The sequence below is a fragment of the Gymnoscopelus microlampas genome, assembly GCF_963454915.1.
Source record: "Gymnoscopelus microlampas genome assembly, chromosome: 5".
Lineage (NCBI taxonomy): Eukaryota > Metazoa > Chordata > Actinopteri > Myctophiformes > Myctophidae > Gymnoscopelus > Gymnoscopelus microlampas.
The window spans coordinates 5,120,305-5,143,503 of record NC_139942.1 but is presented as its reverse complement, the minus strand read 5'-3'; the positions used below and the strand labels follow the sequence as shown (position 1 = coordinate 5,143,503).

The window sequence follows — 23,199 nt, the reverse complement described above, 5'->3', positions numbered from 1 at the left end:
ACATGTGCCTTGACTCATGAGGAACACATGTATCACTTTGACCAGTAAGCTCTGCCCTTAGATTGTCTGCAATTTTGAGCAGTTTGAAAAACATTTAAATCCAGGATTTCTGAGCAATTTGCATGAAACTGTGTCAAATACATGTTTGAGGCCCTTTTTCACAGGTTCAGGTGTGTTGGTTCAATAGCTTGATCGCTTAATCATCTGCCTTGAAACCATAGGGTAGCCGGTTCGAATCCCACCTCAGGTAGACTTCATTATAATTGCATTGCACACAACATGACTATATCAATGAATACATGTGCAATTGTTAAAGATGACGAGAAATGCATACTTGAAAGTAGTTATTTTCAATGTTTGACGTACTTCATTCGCGCTTTTGTTTTGTTTTGTTGGATTCTCCCTTTTCACTGTCTAAGGCTCTGTATTAGATAGCTCCACCAGTAGAGTGTGAGTCTTATGTGCCGAAGGTCCCTGGTTCGAATCCCACTTATTACAGTTCACATTTAAATTGCATTGTACAAAACATGACCCTGTTAATTCAGACATGTGCAATGTTTAGACAATAACACGAAATGCTTTTGAGAGTAGTTGTTTTTTATGTATGACATACTTTCTTGTGAAAATAGCCGATCTACAATCTCACACCTTTTTAGATAGCAACGCGTTGTGAGCTTGTAGATCGACTATTTTCCACTAGTTTCCATTCCGAAATATATTGAGCAGTTTGAAAAACATTTAAACCAAGGATTTCTGAGCAATTTGCGTGAAAGTGTGTCATGTGTGTGAACTCCCTTTTCACTAGTACAGGTCTGTTGGCCCAATGGCTTAATCATCTGCCTTGAAAACACAGGGTTCCTGGTGCGAATCCCACGTCATGTAGAATTCATTATAATTGCATTGCACACAACATGACTGTATCAATGAATGCATGTGCAATTGTTAACCAGTAAACTCCGCCCTTAGATTGTCTGCAATTTTGAGCAGTTTGAAAAACATTTAAATCCAGTATTTCTGAGCAATTTGCGTGAAAGTGTGTCATGTGTGTGAACTCCCTTTTCATCAGTTCGGGTCTGTTGGCCCAATGGCTTAATCATCTGCCTTGATACCAGAGGGTCGCCGGTTCAAATCACACCTCATGCAGACCTCAACTCAATTGCATTGCACACAACATGACTGTATCAATGAATAAACATGCAATTGTTAGTTGTTGTTGTTAGTTGTTTTTTATGTATGACATACTTTCTTGTGAAAATAGCTGATCTACAATCTCACACCGGAAGAACCTATAGGACGGAAAAACCTATAGATATCAACAGACACCATCAGGGAGGCCATATCTTTAGCTCAATGAGAAGAGAGGCAGCCTGTGAATCCATAGGTCGCTGGTTCGATCCCTGTCCCCAACAATGCGTTGAGGTGATCATCATTTGGAATTCCCCCTATTCCCATGGATTGGATCCACCCCTCTCACCTGCTCTCACTCATCACCAATCACACCTGCCACATGCACAGTACAATTTTTAGGTACTTTTACTTTACTACTCTACTCTACTCCAATTACAGCAGATGACAGCTTTAGTTACTTGTTACTTTGCAGATGTAATTATTAATACAACACCTACAGTAACCACATACAGCCGATCTACAATGTGACGCGTTATGAGCTTGTATGTATATAATAAGCAACCCATGCTGTATGATAACTTACCACATATGAAATCCAATTCTGTCTATCCAATGGCTCAGTCTGTACTGTGGCCATAGCTGAGTGGTTAGTGAGCCCACCTAGGGAGCCAGAGGCCGTGGTTGCCCCAGGTACGAATCCAGGCCAGGCCAGCAAATGTGTCGATGAAATGAAATGTGTCCCTGAGCAAGACTCTTAACCCCTAATTGCTCACAGGCCCTCATTGGAAACAAGACCGCAAGGACTTTCATGAACGGACCTGGAATTATCCTTATCCTTTACACTGTCTACCCACAAGTCTATAGGTCCCTGGTTCAAACCCCAATTTAACCGGTCCAAATATAATTTACTGAACAAAAATCATGACTTTGTTAATTAATGCATGTTCACTTCTTCTCTCTCTCGCTCTCTCTCTTACTGCCTCTCTTTCTCACTGCCTCTCTCTCTCTCTCTCTCTCTCTCTCTCTCTCTCTCTCTCTCTCTCTCTCTCTCTCTCTCTCTCTCCCACTCTGTCACTGTCTGTCTGTCTGCCAGTCTGCCACTCTGTCACTGTCTGTCTGTCTGCCACTCTGTCACTGTCTGTCTGTCTGTCTGTCTGTCTGTCTGTCTGCCAGTCTGCCACTCTGTCACTTTGTCACTCTGTCACAGTCTGTCTGTCTGCCAGTCTGCCACTCTGTCACTGTCTGTCTGTCTGCCAGTCTGCCACTCTGTCACTGTCTGTCTGTCTGCCAGTCTGCCACTCTGTCACAGTCTGTCTGTCTGTCTGCCAGTCTGCCACTGTCTGTCTGTCTGCCAGTCTGCCAGTCTGCCACAGTCTGTCTGTCTGCCAGTCTGCCAGTCTGCCACTCTGTCACTGTCTGTCTGTCTGCCAGTCTGCCACTCTGCCACTCTGTCACAGTCTGTCTGTTTGTCTGTCTGCCACTCTGTCACAGTCTGCCAGTCTGCCAGTCTGTCACAGTCTGCCAGTCTGCCAGTCTGCCACTCTGTCACTGTCTGTCTGTCTGTCTGTCTGCCAGTCTGCCAGTCTGCCACAGTCTGTCACAGTCTGCCAGTCTGCCAGTCTGCCACTCTGTCACAGTCTGCCAGTCTGCCAGTCTGCCACTCTGTCAAAGTCTGCCAGTCTGCCAGTCTGCCACTCTGTCACAGTCTGCCAGTCTGCCATTATTCTCGAAACCGCTCATTGCTGCTTGCAGCTATATTTATTGTTGTTGTTGTGCACATTAAACATTGTGAGCTTGTAGATCTGCTATTCTCAAATTCCCGAAATGTATATAGGGTTGATGAAGTGGTTTTGTATCAAAATCCACATGGTAACTAGTAACTAAAGTTGTCAAATAATTGTAGTGGAGTAAAAGCACAATATTTGCCTCTGGGATGTAGTGGAGTAGTAAAAGTATTGAAAATTGGAAATACTCCAGTAAAGTAAAAAATACCTCAAGTACTTAAGTAGGCTACAGTACTTGAGTATATGTAGTTACTTTAGCTCTGTCACTGTCCCCCTAAGCATTGAATGCCGACCCACGCCCACGAAAATATGGGGAGAGATTTGTCTCAAAAGTATTTGTGAATCCAATACCAAGATGCACAAATATTCTTTGATTTACAAATGTGTTTCCATGATTTACAAATGTATTTTGCAATCTACAAACACAAATTATTTATTTGTGACTTTTGTAAATTTGAATTTGTAATTTTTACAAAAAAATATTATACTTGTGTGTGCATTTATCATAAAATATCATTTGTAAATCATCTATTCTGTGTGTGAATTGTTGGATCTTATTTGTGAGTAGACCAACACACGCATACATTCCTTTTTCCTGTTACATCATTTTGAGACAAACATCACGCTTTTTAAGAGAATTTTTACAAATGTATTTTCCTATCCACAAACTTACTTGTAACTTGTAAGTTCGCATTTAAATACATGTGCTAAGTTTCACACAGTGTTGGTGAGATTCACTCTCACTTTCTGCAGATCCGTGTCTTGGTGAGATTCATACTTTCTGCAGATCCGTGTGTCGCTGAGATTCATACTTTCTGCAGATCCGTGTGTCGGTGAGATTCATTCTTTCTGCAGATCCGTGTGTCTGCAGATCCGTGTGTCTGCAGATCCGTGTGTCGGTGAGATTCATACTTTCTGCAGATCCGTGTGTCTGCAGATCCATGTGTCGGTGAGATTCATACTTTCTGCAGATCCGTGTGTCTGCAGATCCGTGTGTCGGTGAGATTCATACTTTCTGCAGATCCGTGTGTCTGCAGATCCGTGTGTCGGTGAGATTCATACTTTCTGCAGATCCGTGTGTCTGCAGATCCGTGTGTCGGTGAGATTCATACTTTCTGCAGATCCGTGTGTCTGCAGATCCGTGTGTCGGTGAGATTCATACTTTCTGCAGATCCGTGTGTCTGCAGATCCGTGTGTCTGCAGATCCGTGTGTCGGTGAGATTCATACTTTCTGCAGATCCGTGTGTCTGCAGATCTGTGTGTCTGCAGATCCGTGTGTTGGTGAGATTCATACTTAACTTTCTGCAGATCCGTGCGTCTGCAGATCCGTGTGTTGGTGAGATTCATACTTTCTGCAGATCCGTGTGTCCGCAGATCCGTGTGTTGGTAAAATAAATAAAATAAAATAAAATAAAATAAAATAAAATAAAATAAAATAAAATAAAATAAACTGTCTATATACTGGGGGGGGGGGGGGGGGGGGGGATTGTAACATCTTCACAGTCTAATGGTAGGTATGATGTCTCCCCGGGATCCAAACTAGTTAAAATAGCAGATCTGCAAGCTTGTAGATCTGCTTGTAGATCTGCTATTTTCATTGCGTGTTCTTTTTAATTAATTGATGGAATTTCTTAGATTTTTTATTTATTAGTTTTTAGATTTTAGACTTTTGGGTGGGACATTTTTTTCATTTCATTTCATTTCATTTCATTTTATTTATTTCAATTATGGTTTATGGTTTACATGATCACATACATATATATATTTTTCTTTTTCTTTTCTTTTTTTACATATTCCATAAATGAAAAGGAGCAGTTAGAAGATAAATCTTATTTACAACTGCCCCTTTCTACCATTAAAATCGTCAACTGTCCTACCAAGCAGTACATCACCATGATTAATCAAAAACTAAAAACGGAGAAAATTAAACGGAAGCAAAGAAATGAGAACAGAGAATAATGGCACGAGAAAATCACACCCCGACAATCAAAAAAATACAAATGAAAATTTAACCAGAACTAAAAAAACAAACAAATAAACTAAAAAACAACAACGACAACAATGACCAAAAAACTGAAAATGACAATTACTCATCCAATTCATACTTAATAATTTTCCCCCTTTTGAACACTCTCTTAAACTGAAACACTGTTGTACAACTCTTCAACTCCTTGCACTGCGAATTCCATAATTTTATACCTGTAACAGAGATACACATTTGTTTTAATGTTGTTCGAGCAAACAGATGTTTAAAATCATCTCTTCTTCTGTTGGCCTCTTCCTGTGAGTTCAAATTAAATAACTTTTGTAACTGTTTTGGTAACCCTTTGTATTTCGCTTTGTACACGATTAATAATGTTCGTAACTCAATTAAATCCATTATTTTCAACAAACCTGATAAAATAAAAAGTCTGTTAGTATGTGCTCTAAAATCCTCTTTGTAAATGATTCTTAAAGCTCTTTTTTGTAATCTAACCAAAGGAATGATGTTACTCTCATATGTGTTGCCCCACACTTCCAGGCAGTAAACAAAATATGGTAACACCAGTGTACAATACAACATTCTCAGTATACTCGTATCTAAATCATATTTTACCTTGTTCAAAATAAAAAGACTTTTAGCCACTTTGGCTTTTACATGTGCTATATGATTTTTCCATGTTAATTTGTCGTCTAATATAACACCAAGAAACCTAAATTCATACACTCTTTCGATGTTCACGCCATCTATAGAAAGCAATATTTCATCCTTTGTCCGATTGGAAATCAAATTTAAAGATAACTTATTTTTGTTAAACCACCTTTTAAGTTTCACCATTTCATTTGTAATGCTCTCTGCTACCTTTCTTAAATTGTCCCCTGAACAAAAAAAATTTGTGTCGTCTGCAAACAAAACAAACTGCATTATCTTTGAAACTTCACAAATGTCATTAATATATAAAATAAAAAGTTTAGGTCCCAAAACCGATCCTTGTGGGACCCCGCATTCAATTCTCTTACATTCCGATGTATAGCCCTCCAACTGTACGTATTGTTGCCTGTTATCAAGATAACTGATTAACCACTCTAATACTACCCCTCTCACACCATATTTATTCAATTTAGAAATCAGTATAGAGTGATTAATTGTGTCGAAGGCCTTTTTTAAGTCAATAAATACACCTATTGTGTATTTATATTCGTCTATTGCTGTTGTTATTTCATCAGTTATTTTCATAAGTGCCAAAGCTGTGGACCGATTGGTTCTAAAACCATACTGACTCTCACTCAGCAGGTGATTCTTTTCAATGAAAGAATCTAATCTCTGTACATACAGCTTTTCAAGAACCTTTAAAAACTGGGACAGCAACGAAACTGGTCTATAATTAGTAAATTCATGTTTGTCTCCAGTCTTACAAAGTGGAATGACCTTTTTCCAGACAGTTTTCATCCTGTCTGGAAAAACTCCTGTACTAAAAGAAAGATTACAGATGTAACTAAAAGGTTTCATTATACAGTCAATGGTCTTTTTCACAATGAACATATCTATCCCATCACTGTCAGTTGATGTCTTGTTCTTTGATTTTGCTACAATAGATTTAATTTCATTTTCACCCACTTCTCCTAGATACATGGACTGCATTATACTTCCCCCTTCCCATTCACCATCGTTTTGTCCATCATGTTGTGGAATAGAATTAGCCAGACTTGGCCCAACATTAACAAAAAACGAATTAAATTCATTTACCACTTCATTCATATTTTCTATGACTCTCTTATTGTCATTGGTAAAATAAGTAGGCAAATCTGTAGATGCATTTTTATTCCCTATTACCTGATTTAAAATTTTCCAAGTCCCTTTAAGATTATTTTTGTTTTCTTCCAGCCTCTTGTTATAGTATTCCTTCTTTGCCTGTCTCATTATGATTGTCAATTTATTTTTGTACACCTTGTATTTGATTTCAGCAGTTTTTGTTCTAAATTTCATAAAGTCTCTATAAAGTTTGTTTTTCTTTTTGCCTGCATTTTGTAGACCTTTTGTTATCCAAGGCTTTTTACTATAACTACTATTACTTTTGCATTGTCTTATTGGGCAACATTTATCATAATGCGATAGAAAAATATTCAAAAAGGTTTCATATGCCACAGTTACCTCCTCTGTAAACACTCCTTCCCACTTTTCATTTAAGAGGTAATTTCTAAACTCTTTTATTGTTTCCTCTGTTCTAACCCTCATATATCTATAGCAATTGTCCTCTTTCTTACTCTTTATTTGACAGTTGAATGTTACAAATACAGGTAAATGATCGCTTATGTCATTTATTATTAAACCACTCTTAATATTACTCTCTAATACATTGATAAAAATGTTGTCAATTAACGTCGCACTAGTCGTCGTAATTCGACTGGGCTTGGTGATTAAGGGGTAGAACCCTCTACTATATAATGCGTCCAAAAAATCTGATGTAGCTTTATGTTTCAATACATTAATAAGGTCTATGTTGGTGTCTCCACAAATTAAACACGTCTTGTTTTCATTTAACCCATTCATTAATTCTTCCAGATTTTCTTTGAACATTTCTACATTAGACCCAGGTGTTCTGTATACACACATAACTACGATGTTTCTCTTCCCTTCTAGCTCTATTTCCACCGTTAGGCATTCCATTAAATCATCAATTTTAGTAGTCATATTTTCAACCACTCTACACTTCAGGTCACTATCAACAAGCAGGTATATATAATATATTTGAAACGGAAAAAAGGGATCTTTCCTTGTGAAACATAAAAATGTGTACATGAGCCACAAAAGGGTCCCCACCCACTGTTTGGGAAACAGTGATCTAACCCAGTGGTTTTCAACCCTTTCAGGCCGCGACCCCCCAAAATAATCATATTTGAACTGGGGACCCCCCACCCTGATACGCACTTGGAATGTAGGAGTTGATGCATTACGTTTAGTTTGACTCTATTGTGAAAACAGCAGATCTTCAAGCTCACAACGCCTCGCAAGGAAGGAGTTGTGAGCTTGTGGATCTGCCATTTTCAAAATGTTTTCTTATATTTAGTTCTACATGTTGAGAACCACTGATCTAACCAAACTTGACCAGCTTATCAGCTGGGCTGTCCAGTGTCCAACCATCTGACCAGCTAAGTCCAGCTGGTAAGCTGGTCTTTGCTGGTCAGCCACCCATTTGACCAGCAAAGACCAGCTACCAGCTTGGCTTTGCTGGTCAGTGCAGCCAGCCAGCTGGCTGACCAGCAAAGACCAGCAGAATCCAGTTTAGTGACCAGCTAACCAACTACACTGACAAACCAGCCTGTCCAGCCTGGTATGCCAGGCTGGACCTGCTTAAGCTGGTTTGGTTTAGAGTGAAGTGACAATTTAAGGATCTTAGAGACCATTTTAATACCAAAAAAAAACAAAAAAACATTACTGCATCAAAATAATCAACAAACTATAGTTACTATACTATAAAAAATGGTCAAACATTGGCCAAATTGTCTAACAATAATAATAATAGAGGATGTGCGCATGCTTAAAGTGAATGGCACATCGAGTGGCAAAGCGAGTGGCAAAGCAACATGCAAAGTGAGTTTAACATTGTTTAATGTTGTTTAATGCAATCAGATATGACTTTTCTGTTTGGATGCATGGGCTGTCAAGGCCAGAAAGTATTTTTTTGACACTCAGTAGGCATTCCTGCATAATTTCCGGGTTTGATGATGATGTCACACATTATCCTCTATATAAGAAAACATTTTGAAAATGGCTGATCTACAAGCTCACAACTCCTTCCTTGCGAGGCGTTGTGAGCTTGAAGATCTGCTATTTTCACAATAGAGTCAAACTAAACGTAATGCATCAACTCCTACATTCCAAGTGCGTATCAGGGTGGGGGGTCCCCAGTTCAAATATGATTATTTTGGGGGGTCGCGGCCTGAAAGGGTTGAGAACCACTGGGTTAGATCACTGTTTCCCAAACAGTGGGTGGGGACCCTTTTGTGGCTCATGTAGCCTACACATTTTTATGGTTCACAAGGAAAGATCCCTTTTTTCCGTTTCAAATATATTATATATTATTTAAAAAAAAAATCCCACCCAAAAGTCTAAAATCTAAAAACTAATAAATAAAAAATCTAAGAAATTCCATCAATTAATTAAAAAGAACACGCAATGAAAATAGCAGATCTACAAGCAGATCTACAAGCTTGCAGATCTGCTATTTTAACTAGTTTGGATCCCGGGGAGACATCATACCTACCATTAGACTGTGAAGATTTTCTTCTGTTACAATTCCCTCCCCCCCCAGTATATAGACAGTATATTTTATTTTATTTTATTTTATTTATTTTACCAACACACGGATCTGCAGAAAGTATGAATCTCACCAACACACGGATCTGCAGACACACGGATCTGCAGACACACGGATCAGCAGAAAGTATGAATCTCACCAACACACGGATCTGCAGACACACAGATCTGCAGACACACGGATCTGCAGAAAGTATGAATCTCACCAACACACGGATCTGCAGACACACGGATCTGCAGACACACGGATCTGCACAAAGTATGAATCTCACCAACACACAGATCTGCAGAAAGTATGAATCTCACCAACACACGGATCTGCAGAAAGTGAGAGTTAATCTCACCAACACTTTGTGAAACTTAGCACATGTATTTAAATGCGAACTTACAAGTTACAAGTAAGTTTGTGGATAGGAAAATACATTTGTAAAAATTCTCTTTAAAAAGCGTGATGTTTGTCTCAAAATGATGTAACAGGAAAAAGGAATGTATGCGTGTGTTGGTCTACTCACAAATAAGATCCAACAATTCACACACAGAATAGATGATTTACAAATGATATTTTATGATAAATGCACACACAAGTATAATATTTTTTTGTAAAAATTACAAATTCAAATTTACAAAAGTCACAAATAAATAATTTGTGTTTGTAGATTGCAAAATACATTTGTAAATCATGGAAACACATTTGTAAATCAAAGAATATTTGTGCATCTTGGTATTGGATTCACAAATACTTTTGAGACAAATCTCTCCCCATACGAAAACAAAATATTAAAGTTTTTAATCTATCAGACTTACATCTATAGACAGACAACAAACTAAACAATATAATGGAGAACAGAAGTTCAAACACAGCTCCAGTCCCCCACCCGGTGGTCGCAATGCGGTCGTGAGGAGATGCCGGTCCGTTTCCCCACTGGTGACTTGTAGATCTGCTATTTTCAAGCTGGTGCAGGCAGCAGGTTCTCTGGTGCTTTTTCCACACAGCATTCGCAAATTTATATGAATATTTTTAATTAGCAGCTGTGCATGTATTGAAGATTGTTAAACTTGGGCAATTATATAATTAATTAATAACCTTTATCACACACCGAGTGTGTGTGATGATCAGGTCTAGGAGCTCTGAATTGGCGGCAATGTTGTGTGTGCGGCAATGTTGTTAGGGCTAATAGTGTTTAGATAGTTCAGGTGAACTGACACGGTTTTAAAGAGGAAAAGGTAGGAAGAGTTAGTGTTGTGTTCCTCAAAGCACTGTTTTTGTTCTGTTTTGGAAGAGATAGGTAACTCCTTCATGCCTCCATTAGACTGTTCCAATAGGGATTAAGTGCAATTGGAATTATACTTCATTAAACTTTTTAAAGTACACTGCTCAAAAAAATAAAGGGAACACAAGAATTAAGGGATCAAAGTGTTCCCTTTATTTTTTTGAGCAGTATATATGGACACTGTTGTGATTATTATACAATGCTCTTTCCTCTTCCTAACTTTTCTTTTCCTAACTCCTCGTATGCAGTTTCACATCATTGACATAATGAAAAAGTAAAGGCTTTCTTTATGTTAGGGGTGCAACCTGTCCTGGATGGAAGTGCTGAGGTGCAGTGCTTCTTAACCTTATTTCCTGTCCCCTTTGTCACCCTAACGTTTCTTGGTAAAACGCTAGCCTAGAACTGTTTACAAGTTTGCAGAAATGACAGTTATCTACAGAATACATCTACAAGACTTCCTGTAAATCGGGGAGGCTATAGCGCCCCGTGCGGGAGGCCATATTGCACCCGTGGTGAAAGCCTGCTGATGTTGCTCAACATCGGGTCCCTGTTAGCCACAGCACATCCTCCCATCAGCACATCTGTCTGACAATACAGGATGTGGCAAAGGGGCCCTGCCGATGTCTTCGCTTATCTCACCTGATGAACTTTTGCACTTCACTCACTTACACATATAGGCATAATTTATTTGTGTAATAGCTACGCCCATACGAGACCGCCTCGGTGGGCTGTCCAACACTAATTCTGTCAATGTATATATGTGACTGCTTGTCTTTCAATAAAAGAGAACATGTTAACTTGGACGCTTGTTTGAGACTTAATGTGTTCCCGATCGATCGCTCCTCTTCTATGCTGCTTTAACTGAGACATCACCTTGTGTTATCCTATGAACTTCTTTCATCCACATCATCTGACCAGACTTTGAACGACCTAGATAATAAAAATCATTACAACTTGGTGTCAGAAAGCGGGATCGGTCTCTAAAGGTAAGTCATCCATTAAATGTATTAATTTATATTTAATGCTGACTTCCTTCACCCGAAAACCCACAAATGTAATTGTTGTAAAAAGCTATATACACTTATGCTTGGAGCATATTAGGATCAACACGACACCTGGGGTGTGCGTGAGATCTCCTGTGGTGACAGGAGACGCAAGGTACTTAAAGCTATAGGATAGCTTTGAAATAGCTATAGGATAGCTATAAAATAACACAATTATTTTGTGTGGGACTCATTAGTTATTGTGTGTCACCAGTGGACAGTGAGATTATACTGACGAGTATAACATAAGTAACTGTCGCAGTTGGTGAAGTGACCGCGGTATAGAAATAAAAAGGCCTAAATGATGTACCTGTGCTAAGAATAAAGAGTTTATTCAGTAGTATTGCGGCGACAATACAGGATCCTTGGTATATAGCTTTGATACATGGTTTTAATAATATAATTTGGAGCTTTGTTATATGGTCTTAATAATATCATTTTGGTATGTAGTCTGACGAGATGTATGTGGTGAGTTAAGTAGGAGAACACTGTGATTGTTTTCTTTTTCTATCTATTTGGAGGTTGGAAAATGCCATTCTTTAACAAATTAAAGCGTGATAAACAGAGCAAGGCTGTTTGCTCTAAGGTGGTCATTCCCTTTTAAGACAGTGATGAGGTTCCAAATGGAGCATTTAACTCATCTGTTGAGCATCTGTTGAGTAAGGAACAACCAATTAACTATTAGAGACAAATTGGTACTTTTTACACAACTCCTTTGGTGAGTTGAGACTACTCTGTGTAAAACCACGGATACTGATTCTGACGACACGTTTGCTGTGACAAGTTATGCACTTCTGTATTCAGACTTAATAGATTTGTCTAAATCAGCTGACGAGAACACAAGTACCACTTACTTCATCTGTACTCATACGTGCACAAAAATAACTGGTAAAAGAGAGTGTGACATATAGTTGATATAAAATAAATTATTCTTCAAATAGATAAGGCTATCGACCAATTTTGCAAGGCTAAATCCTCTTCTGAAATGAAGGAACAAATAGCCAAATTGCAGGAGGAAAGGTCTCTGATAGAAGCAGACATGCACAAGGTATTTTAGCTTAGTTTAGGTTATGTAGCAAGCACATTGTTATAAATAATGATAATAATAATAGAAACAATACATATCAAAGAAAACAAGTTGCTGTGCAAGGAAAGGAAGAAGCCGGCAGGCTTATTTGGAATCCTTTTCTTCATGGAAGAGGTCATAACAAGGATTAAAAGTTCAATAAGAACAATACAAAATAATACAAGATTACAAGGGGAGCAGTGGTGCAATAAAGAAATAAAAACAAAAACTGCACAAAAGAGGAAAAAGACAAAGTGATGACTTAAGTGATGTATCTAGAGAGCTCCACAACTGAGGGCCTCTAAATTTGATGAAAACAATGATGTTTAGAAGTAAGACTTAAGTGAAATTAAAATAATCTCTTTGCCGTGTGGGGTAGGAGTGAATGTCAGAAGTAACATGAAAAAAAAAAGAAGAAAAAAAAAAGAATTATGAAAAGAAAAGGGAATGTCTTGTTTAATTTGTATTTATTTATTTGAACATAAATAAGCAGGATTGAAAAACATGTACCTTATCTATAGGCAATGATGAATATTTAATAAAGGGAGGTGCAGATGGCTCATGTCTACTTGACTGTGAAATCATTCTCAAAAACCTCTTTTGAATGATCAGTAATTTAGTTAGATATAATGGATATGTACAGTAGCAGCCCAAACAATATTAGAGTAATTAATATGGGGGAAAATTAAACTATAATAAAGATAAAGTTAAATGAGATCCGGATGGATGAACCAGTGGACAGATATTTCTCAATATACCAAGCATATTCATAGACCTTATACATACAGTACAGTATCAATCTGTTGTTTCCAATTTTGTATGTGGAACCTGACAGACTTCCGTACTATTTCTCAAAATTCTAGATTTATCTATTGGGATTTTTTTTCCATGTTACTAAAAATCATGAAGTTGCATTTTGTATATTGAGTATACGCTGAGGGAAAGGAGACAGACATCAGCCTGACATGCCCCTCCGTACAGACCGTAACAAATCAATTTCCATGTCTTTTTTTTTTGCGCATTAATGACAGCTACAGTACAGTATGTTAAAACCACTTGACTTCACACAAATTAATCAGATTTGCAGTGATGCCCCTACAAAAATGTGAATGCTTTTATGAGCTACACTCGCAGACTTGCTACGTTTCACAATTTGACTGGAACAGGCTGGCAGTAGCTACTATTTAGAACACGTTCGCGGGCACTGCTGCCGCTTCTAATGAATCTGATGACGAGATGATAAAGTGGAAAGAGGATGGAGAGTTGAGGATAGAAAGTAAAAATGGTCTGAGGACATAGATACATTTCTGTCGGTGTTGGATGTGTATTGCAGGAAAACTTTCAGAGAGAGAGTTGATTTTACCAAGGCATTGAATGTTAAACTAACCGTCTGTGAACCAGTAATTGCATTCATTGAACGTTATGAGAAAGCTTGGAAAAATTATGCTAATTTGCCATTAGACAGCCCCACTGACCACTGGAACTTCATGTCCGATGCAATATCAAACATGTTGCTTGCATGTACTGATGTTATGAAGCTGTTTGTTGATTTCACTCAGACTTAAGGAGTCTTATGGAGCTTTTGACACTGCTAGGGGAGAATCTGACCAGGTAATGCGTAGACAAGTTTTGCTTTGTCGCCTAGTTGTTTGTCCATACATGGCTCTGCTCATGGGCCCACAGGTGACATTTGTGGCTGCTTTTGATGACTGTGTTGTCCGACAATTTGACGGCACCTGTATTATATCCTATTTCTTCTGCTATTGTAGCAATGTCAGTGCAGAGCGCTGACCACGGTTTGCACATACCTGAGTTTGAGACGTGCCATTTGAGTTATGAGCAAAACATAAAGACCACACAGGCTCTATTAATTGCACTCCATATAAGGCTAGACACACATTACACTACGCAAACCTTATCCTTTGACTAAGGAAAAGTCATTCAATCAATGCTTGACCAAGGCATCATCGTGCCTACATGTTCACCGTTCAACTCTCCTATTCATCCTTCTCAAAACAGGTGGTAGGGGTTATAGATTGAACGTTGACCTTTGTCATATTAATGATTTGATCGTGGCACTTCCTGCCTTTGTCCCAAATATTATTAACATATTAACATCTATTTCAGCCGATCACACCTATTTTAGCGTGCTTGATTTGTGTTCAGCTTTTCATTCAGTCCCTGTGGCTGCTGAAATGCAACCACTATTGGCCTTTGAGTTCGAACGTCGACAGTATTGTTTCACACGGCTGGTCCAGGGCCTGATTGACAGTCCTGCGGCCTTTGCACACATGGTGCATGAAACCCTGGCTTATTTCGCACCACCTGAAGGCTGCCGTCTTATGTGGACATTCTTTTACTCACTGCACCGGACAAAGACACTTGTGAAAGTGGCTCTAAAATGCTCTTGAAGTATGGGCATGGGGTCTCCTTCTCAAAATTGCAGTGGGTCAGCTTTGTGCTGTCGAAGGGACAGAGAACTTTGGCTGCTGATCGTGTGTCAATGATTAAGCAGCTCCCACCCAAGAGGACTCAAAATCAAATGAGATCCTGGCTCGCCGTGGTCAACTACGTTCGACACTGGCTGCATGACTGCTCCTATCATGACAAGTGTTGAGACGAAGTGACTGGTTGTCCTCAGGATATTGCGTGGACCGAGCAGATGACAAAATCTTTCACTGCATTGAAACACTCTCTGTGCAGTCAGCCTGCGATTGGCTTGCTGAGATACGGAGAAACTTTTCATCTATACGTCAGTGAGACTGGTGTGAGGTCCTGGCGCAGAAATCTGGGTCTGGATTTCACCCTGTGGCATATCTGTCGACTTCATTCTCACCTATTGAGCAAGGGTTGCCCACCTGCCTGCGCGGGGTGGTGGCCTGCGCTCTGATGATACAATCAGCTGAGCAAATCCAAAAATCACTATGACAGGATTTTGCATGCTAATCACCAAGTGTTGATAATTCTTAACAAGGTTAGCTCACAAGACAAACACAACACCACATAACTGCTTAGAACAGTTAGCCGAGACGGCGGGTGCGAGCACGAACATTTCAACTGTCCTATTTGATGAAGGTGATTTCGTATTTGTTGATGGTCCATGCTCTAGCAGTGTGGAATTGTAAAACAAAATACAAACACACATCTCCATAGGCTGGATTAATTTAGAATTTGCTTTGCAACAAAGTATAATTAAATATATACTCACCTACATAATCATGTGAGTTCATGCAGTATTTTACTTTAATAATCATTAGAACTGCAGTGATTTTAGCCTGATTGGGGACTAACTTGTTCACATTCCTATGCCTCCCTTCTCTCACCTAGCTCTGGTTCAGAGCGTTAGTGAGTTCCCTCTAACGCTCTGGAAGACCCCTCGCTCTGCGCATGTACAAGGAATTCCAATGCCCTGCCAGCGTTCAAGTGTAGTGAAAATAAACTAAACCATTTCGCTACTCACCGAAGCAAAGGCTGTTTTGTGTTGTTGAAAGTCTATTCTCCAACCCCGCACGCCTAAACGCACCCCACCTACTCTGTAAAATACACTTTTTGGGCAGAAAATAAAATATGTCAGCGAGACGGACATTATTTGTATTTACTCCACAGTGCCCTCTACATTTTGGCTAATGGTAAGTTCAAATCCCCCAGATCTGTAGGCCAAATTCCTTGTACATGCGCAGAGCGAGGGGTCTTCCAGAGCGTTAGAGGGAACTCACTAACGCTCTGAACCAGAGCTATCTCTCACCCAGACACAGAGCAGGCAGCAGACACACACACACACACACACACACACACACACACACACACACACACACACACACACACACACACACCGCAGCAGTGCAAATGTTTAGCTCAGCCCTGACTCCTCACTCTATTGACTTACTGGTAATACAGGCGGCTGCTGATGCCGATGAAAAGGGACGCGTCTGCCTCCCTAGTGCATCATTACCTTTTGTTGTCCGTCATTTTCACGGTTGTTCACATGCCGGACAAACAGGGGTAGTAAATAGAATTTTGTAGATCTACTATTTTTGAAAAATCGTGAATATTTGTGCAAATCTTTGAATATATATATATATATATTTTTTTTTTTTTACTCGAATCTTTACTTCCCTGGAACACAATATTTTGGGATGGGGTTCCGTAGCCAAATACATATCATTTTGGGGGTCCTTGACATGCAAGTTTGAGCACCACTGATATAGCAACATGCGTTTTTCAGAAAACTTGTTAGAATTTAGAAGACATTTTGTAGAATCAGCCTAAGTTCTTAATGAGTTAGTAAATAGAATTAAGGAACACTTTTGTGCATCTAAAATCAGCAGTAAAACAAAATTGTATGAATCGTTTTATTTAAGGAAAGATTGGTGAAGGCGGGCCTGGAAAACGGCTTAAACTAGGTGGACAATTTGCCTACAGTGTTGGCCGAAATCAGAATGACCCAGAACAAAAAAAAAGACTAAACTTTCACCCTTTGAGGTGATCATGGGCAGGCCTTTTCCAACTCCATGGATTCATAACACTAAACTCCTTGGTCCATGTCTCACCGGAGACATGGACACCATTGTATCTGACTATACCAATGCTCTGATTAACAAACTGAATAGCGTTCATGGTAATGTCTCACTTTCTCTCCCTCTGCCGTCTAGTAGGTCCGTCTCACCCCCACAGGCCAGGTGATTTAGTACTGGTGAAGGAACTGAAAGCAGTCCCGGGTGAGCCGAGGTACAGTGAGCCGACTGAGGTCATCGCTGTCACTAGAACTGCTGTCCTTACAGCCCAGGAGCCTAGGTGGATCCACGCAACCCGTTTGAGGCGGGCAGCAGAAAAAGAAAATGTGTATATATATAAAATGTCTAACTGTTATTCCCCCAGGCCCCTGGGTCTTGCAGAGAGGATTAGAGGAAACGGGCGCCAGGGCCGAGGAGGGGGACGTGTCTCCTTCTCCCGCACACCCTGGTTTTGGTCCAACAGAGAGCCCCCATCGCCGTACGCACCTCGAGGCAGGCGTGGCCCTCCGCCCCCTCCAAGAAATAGAGTAGACAGACCCTGGTTGACTCAGGATTGCCGCTCTATAATAATAATTGTTATGCCCTAACCCTAACCCTAACCCTTGGTTGTCTCAGCAGCATGTGCTGCTGCGTTTGTGCTCTGGGCATACTGTTAGTTAGTTAGTTTATTTATTTTGGTCATGATTTAGAAAAAAAATCGCACCCTGTGTGAAGGAAGCGGTGCCTTTGATGAGTGGCCTCCTGGTGGCGCTATAATAGGGCGGGGCGGGGCTTCAGCAATTAATGCTCGTCCCTAGTGGTGGTGTAAGTCCACAAACCAAATTCGGACTTGGTGGCATGCTGGTAACTGGAGTTATGGCTGTTTGTAGCCCAGCCAATGGCAATACAGAGGGGGCGGGGCTTCAGCAATTAAAGCTTGTCCCTATTGGTGGTCAAAGTTCACGTGGTAAATGTGTATTTGGTAGCATGCTGCAAAGTGGACTTATGGCTGTTTAAAGCCCAGCCAATAGGAAGACAGAGGGGGCGGGGCTTGCTACATTTCAGTTCGTCCCTATTGGTGGTCTGAGTCCACGTACTAAATTTGTACTCAGTAGCATGCTGTGAACTGGAGTTATGGCTGTTTAAAGCCCAGCCAATGGGAAGACAGAGGGGGCGGGGCTTATGTAATTACAGTTGGTCCCTATTGGTGGTATTAGTTGGACTTGGTGGCATATGCTGCAATCTGGAGTTATAGCTGTTTAAAGCCAGTGGCCTCCTGGTGGCGCTATAATAGGGCGGGGCGGGGCTTCAGCAATCAATGCTCGTCCCTATTGGTGGTCTAAGTCCACATACCAAATTTGGACTTGCTGGCATGCTGCGAACTGGAGTTATAGCTGTGTAAAGCGCTGTTTAAAGCCAGTGGCCTCCTGGTGGCGCTATAATAGGGCGGGGCGGGGCTTCAGCAATCAATGCTCGTCCCAATTGGTGGTGTAAGTCCACATACCAAATGTGGACTTGCTGGCATGCGCACTGCAGTTATAGCTGTGTAAAGTGCTGTTTAAAGCCAGTGGCCTCCTGGTGGCGCTATAATAGGGCGGGGCGGGGCTTCAGCAATCAATGCTCGTCCCAATTGGTGGTGTAAGTACACATACCAAATTTGGACTTGCTGGCATGCTGCGAACTGGAGTTATAGCTGTTTAAAGCCCGTGCTCAAACGGACATCCGGGCTCAAACGGACAAACGGACATACGGAGGGACATAGTCAAGTGTAGTGGCCTCCTGGTGGCGCTATAATAGGGCGGGGCAGGGCTTCAGCAATCAATGCTCGTCCCTATTGGTGGTCTAAGTCCACATACCAAATTTGGACTTGCTGGCATGCGAACTGGAGTTATAGCTGTGTAAAGCGTCCGGGCTCAAACGGACATACGGACGGACATAGTCAGGTGTAGAGCGGCTGGCACCGCTAATAAACAGTTGAACATACAGAATATTGTCAACAAGATAATTTTGGCAGAAAAGGTTTGGGCTGAAGCAGAAACTTACTATGCCCATCTTATTAATAATAAAATAAAGTGAATTGTCACAACAGAAAAGGAAACAAAAGAGACATTTTTTGGGGGTTTGCATCAATTACACAGAAAAAGTAAATACCATTTACTAATTGTTATATAATGTATTTTTACTCGTTTCAGATTCATAATAATAATATATCACTATTACTTTTAGTAATAATAGTAATAATATGTAAGAACTACCATATAACATGATATCAATGTTAAAATGTGAGGAATTTGTATAAAGACAAAACAAATACTCCCACTACCATGTTTTATGTATATGAAGTGGTAGCTTCATACATATAAATATATTGTTGATATTCATTTTTGTAGACATTTAGATTTACATAGATATGTATGAATATGCGCACACATATTTACATATGATACGCACGTACGTATGCTCGTATGCACGCGAACATATGTGGAAAGATGTATTCACTATATCACTAGTTTGTCACTAGTGATTCTATATATCTATTAATTACCTTTGCTTTATAGGGTATTTAAAAATGTCTTATGGAATTGCTCAATTTAAGTTTATTGTCTAGTTTTTTCCATAGGTGTGGGTCTGTGGCCCAGGGGACGTGTCCGCCTGTGGCAGGACACAGCTACTCATAAAAGTTTATATGATGAAGGGCATCACTAAGCATTCTGTTTTCTCCCAGACCACACCTGACACACCGGACTACAACTAAATGTATGAACGCAAACAACGTGCTTTCTCTAAGAGAAAAATGCTGAATCTGAGAGGCCAGTCAAGTTCAATGTCACGAAAAAAGAGGGCTGACAATGACATGCCTTCTGCCATTCGACTAAATGCTGTCAACCTAGCAATCACACAACCTGTTAACATTGACCCAGACTCTGCTCTCAAAATATGGTTAGACATGACAATTTGGCCTTAACTATAATGTCAAAGTTTGCTCACAAAAATAACATGACTGACTGCTGGATTTGTCACCAAACGCCTTTGAGTTCAAAATCACCAATGCTGACACCTGTACCATTTACAGTGGCAGATTGGAATCTTGCCAAATTAGGCTACTCATACAAAATCATGGGAAGGAAATTGATAAATTGTTAAGTACACAGGCAAAGAGAACCTTATCCTGCGATCTGTCATGTTTGAGTTCAACAGGAAACATCGCCCCGGCGATATGAATTGGGCCTCTCTGTACGGAGTCACACACTATGAGAAGACTGTACAGAATGGTTTCAGATTCTCCATTCAAATGACACTAATATAAACTAATTGTTTCAATTAATTTCAGAGTCGTAACAGGTATTCCGGTATTCCACAAATTAACACTGATTCAATTCGACAGAGTAGTGGTCGTGTCTGTACCGTGGCTACAATCACAGTGGCATCACTGAACTGGTCAAAGCACGACATCTACTCATCACTTACGACATAACACCATATATTCCTTCCTTTTCATTATATTTGTATGACATAACACCATATATTCCTTCCTTTTCATTATATTTGTATTCAATGCATTAGAAAATGATGATATGCTTTTCTTCCTCCTATGACTGATTAGGTGTACAGTATGCTGGACTTCTTTCATTGTATAATGGTGTTGTCCTATTCAGGACAAAAGAGGGCAACTGTTGTGATTATTATACAATGCTCTTTCCTCTTCCTAACTTTTCTTTTCCTAACTCCTCGTATGCAGTTTCACATCATTGACATAATGAAAAAGTAAAGGCTTTCTTTATGTTAGGGGTGCAACCTGTCCTGGATGGAAGTGCTGAGGTGCAGTGCTTCTTAACCTTATTTCCTGTCCCCTTTGTCACCCTAACGTTTCTTGGTAAAACGCTAGCCTAGAACTGTTTACAAGTTTGCAGAAATGACAGTTATCTACAGAATACATCTACAAGACTTCCTGTAAATCGGGGAGGCTATAGCGCCCCGTGCGGGAGGCCATATTGCACCCGTGGTGAAAGCCTGCTGATGTTGCTCAACATCGGGTCCCTGTTAGCCACAGCACATCCTCCCATCAGCACATCTGTCTGACAATACAGGATGTGGCAAAGGGGCCCTGCCGATGTCTTCGCTTATCTCACCTGATGAACTTTTGCACTTCACTCACTTACACATATAGGCATAATTTATTTGTGTAATAGCTACGCCCATACGAGACCGCCTCGGTGGGCTGTCCAACACTAATTCTGTCAATGTATATATGTGACTGCTTGTCTTTCAATAAAAGAGAACATGTTAACTTGGACGCTTGTTTGAGACTTAATGTGTTCCCGATCGATCGCTCCTCTTCTATGCTGCTTTAACTGAGACATCACCTTGTGTTATCCTATGAACTTCTTTCATCCACATCATCTGACCAGACTTTGAACGACCTACATAATAAAAATCATTACACACTCCTATAATATTATAAATAACACAGATGACTAGTTTTAGATATTTTAGTTTTCTTTGTGTATCTGAGGACGACAGCAAAATGTAACAGCAAAATGTAGCGGTTTAATACCTGCATGCTGTCTCTTCAGTTCTTCGATTTCTTTTTCTTTTTCATCCAGCCTCGTTTCTACGGTGGACAGCTTAGCAAGGTGGGCTGCAATCAAGACATTATGGTATTAGATCAATCATGAATACTCATGCAGTTTTGTTTGAGTGGGTAAGCTTTACATATAAAGTAAATTACATTATCAAAACTATCAAAAATCTGTTCTCTGATTTCAAATTAATGTATTAATACTAAAACGAGTCATTTAAAAAAATATATAACAGAGAAACTTAGTGAAGGTTACAGATCCCCATAACCCCTACAATGTGTTTTCCCACTTTAGACCAGGTACAGTAGATGTAAATAAGTATAGTTAACTGTTAATAAGTGCACGATGAAGGATTTGGCTGGGGTTAAAAACAGCCATAACTCCAGCCATAAATTTGGACGCCACAAGACAACAAAAGATTACTTGAATTTGGACGCCACAGGACAACAAAAGGTTACTTGAATTTGGATGCCACAGGACAACAAAAGATTACTTGAATTCTGACGCCACAAGGACAACAAAAGATTACTTGAATTCGGACGCCACAGGACAACAAAAGATGACTTGAATTCGGACGCCACAAGACAACAAAAGATTATTTGAATTCGGACGCCACAGGACAACAAAAGATGACTTGAATTTGCACGACAACAAAAAATTAACAAGAGAGAACCACCAAACCACGTTGTCCCATGGCCCGTCACAATTATTACATAGTTGCCTAATCGCAATCATTTGAGATGATCACAATTATTTTGCATAATCGTCATAATCGTTTCCATGTTGAAAAATGTTCATACATTTTCAAACCCTTTCCAAAATAGTGGAAATAGCTCACAACGCGTTGTGATGTAACACGTTGTGAGCTTGTAGATAGGCTCCCACAATAGACAATAGCCATAACTCCAGCCATAACTTCACCGACACACTCTCTGAGGGGTGTGGAGTTTAATGGTGCAACCCGGAAGTGGATCTGTTCACTTCCCGTTTTAGCCTCTAAACCATGATGCTAACCTGCATTTTCTCCTTCCATCATTTTCAGCTTCTGACTCACCGACCACGGTGACCTTCAGGTGATGTGTCATGTCTCTCAGTCCTTTGACCTCCCGCCAGACGTCATCAGGGGAGGGGGTCTCGCTGCCTGCCTGAGCCCCAGCCTCACACACACACACAATAGTACAACAAGCAAAGCTTGACCACCCTTCATTCTGAAACCAAAGTCTCTGTGGATTGACTCTGTGTCTCTCTGCTCAATTTATACATTGTTTCTGCCATGTTGTCTTGTTCCGATTGGACGCTAGTAAGACAGTATGTTTACAGCCAACACTGATTGGTTGGTTCAGGAGGATGTTTTGGGTGATGTGGTGTTGCATCAAATGGACACATAGTGTTTGTTGTTGTCATGTTCCTATAGTGATGAAATGAGACGGGAACACAGTCAAATATTGAGCAAACATTTACTGGAATCGTTTCCATTCGGTCACCTCACACACACACACACAAACACAAACACACGCACACGCGCGCGCACACACA

At 40.1% G+C, this 23,199-nt stretch overlaps 1 protein-coding gene across 1 annotated transcript in view; it reads right to left on the bottom strand.

Annotated features, from left to right (window-relative positions):
- Window positions 1–22,789, bottom strand: part of LOC311044845 (uncharacterized protein) — a gene marked incomplete at its 3' end in the record, with an annotated part of 44,621 nt that extends 21,832 nt beyond the window's left edge. Inside the window, exons 1-2 of the mRNA XM_084056660.1 lie at window positions 22,678–22,789; window positions 21,639–21,722 (exon numbers count right to left, since the gene is read on the bottom strand). Of these exons, the coding sequence (XP_083912786.1) occupies window positions 21,639–21,722; window positions 22,678–22,699 (106 nt within the window). The 5' untranslated portion in view covers window positions 22,700–22,789. The remainder of the gene's footprint in view (window positions 1–21,638; window positions 21,723–22,677) is intronic.
- Window positions 22,790–23,199: the final 410 nt, after the last annotated feature.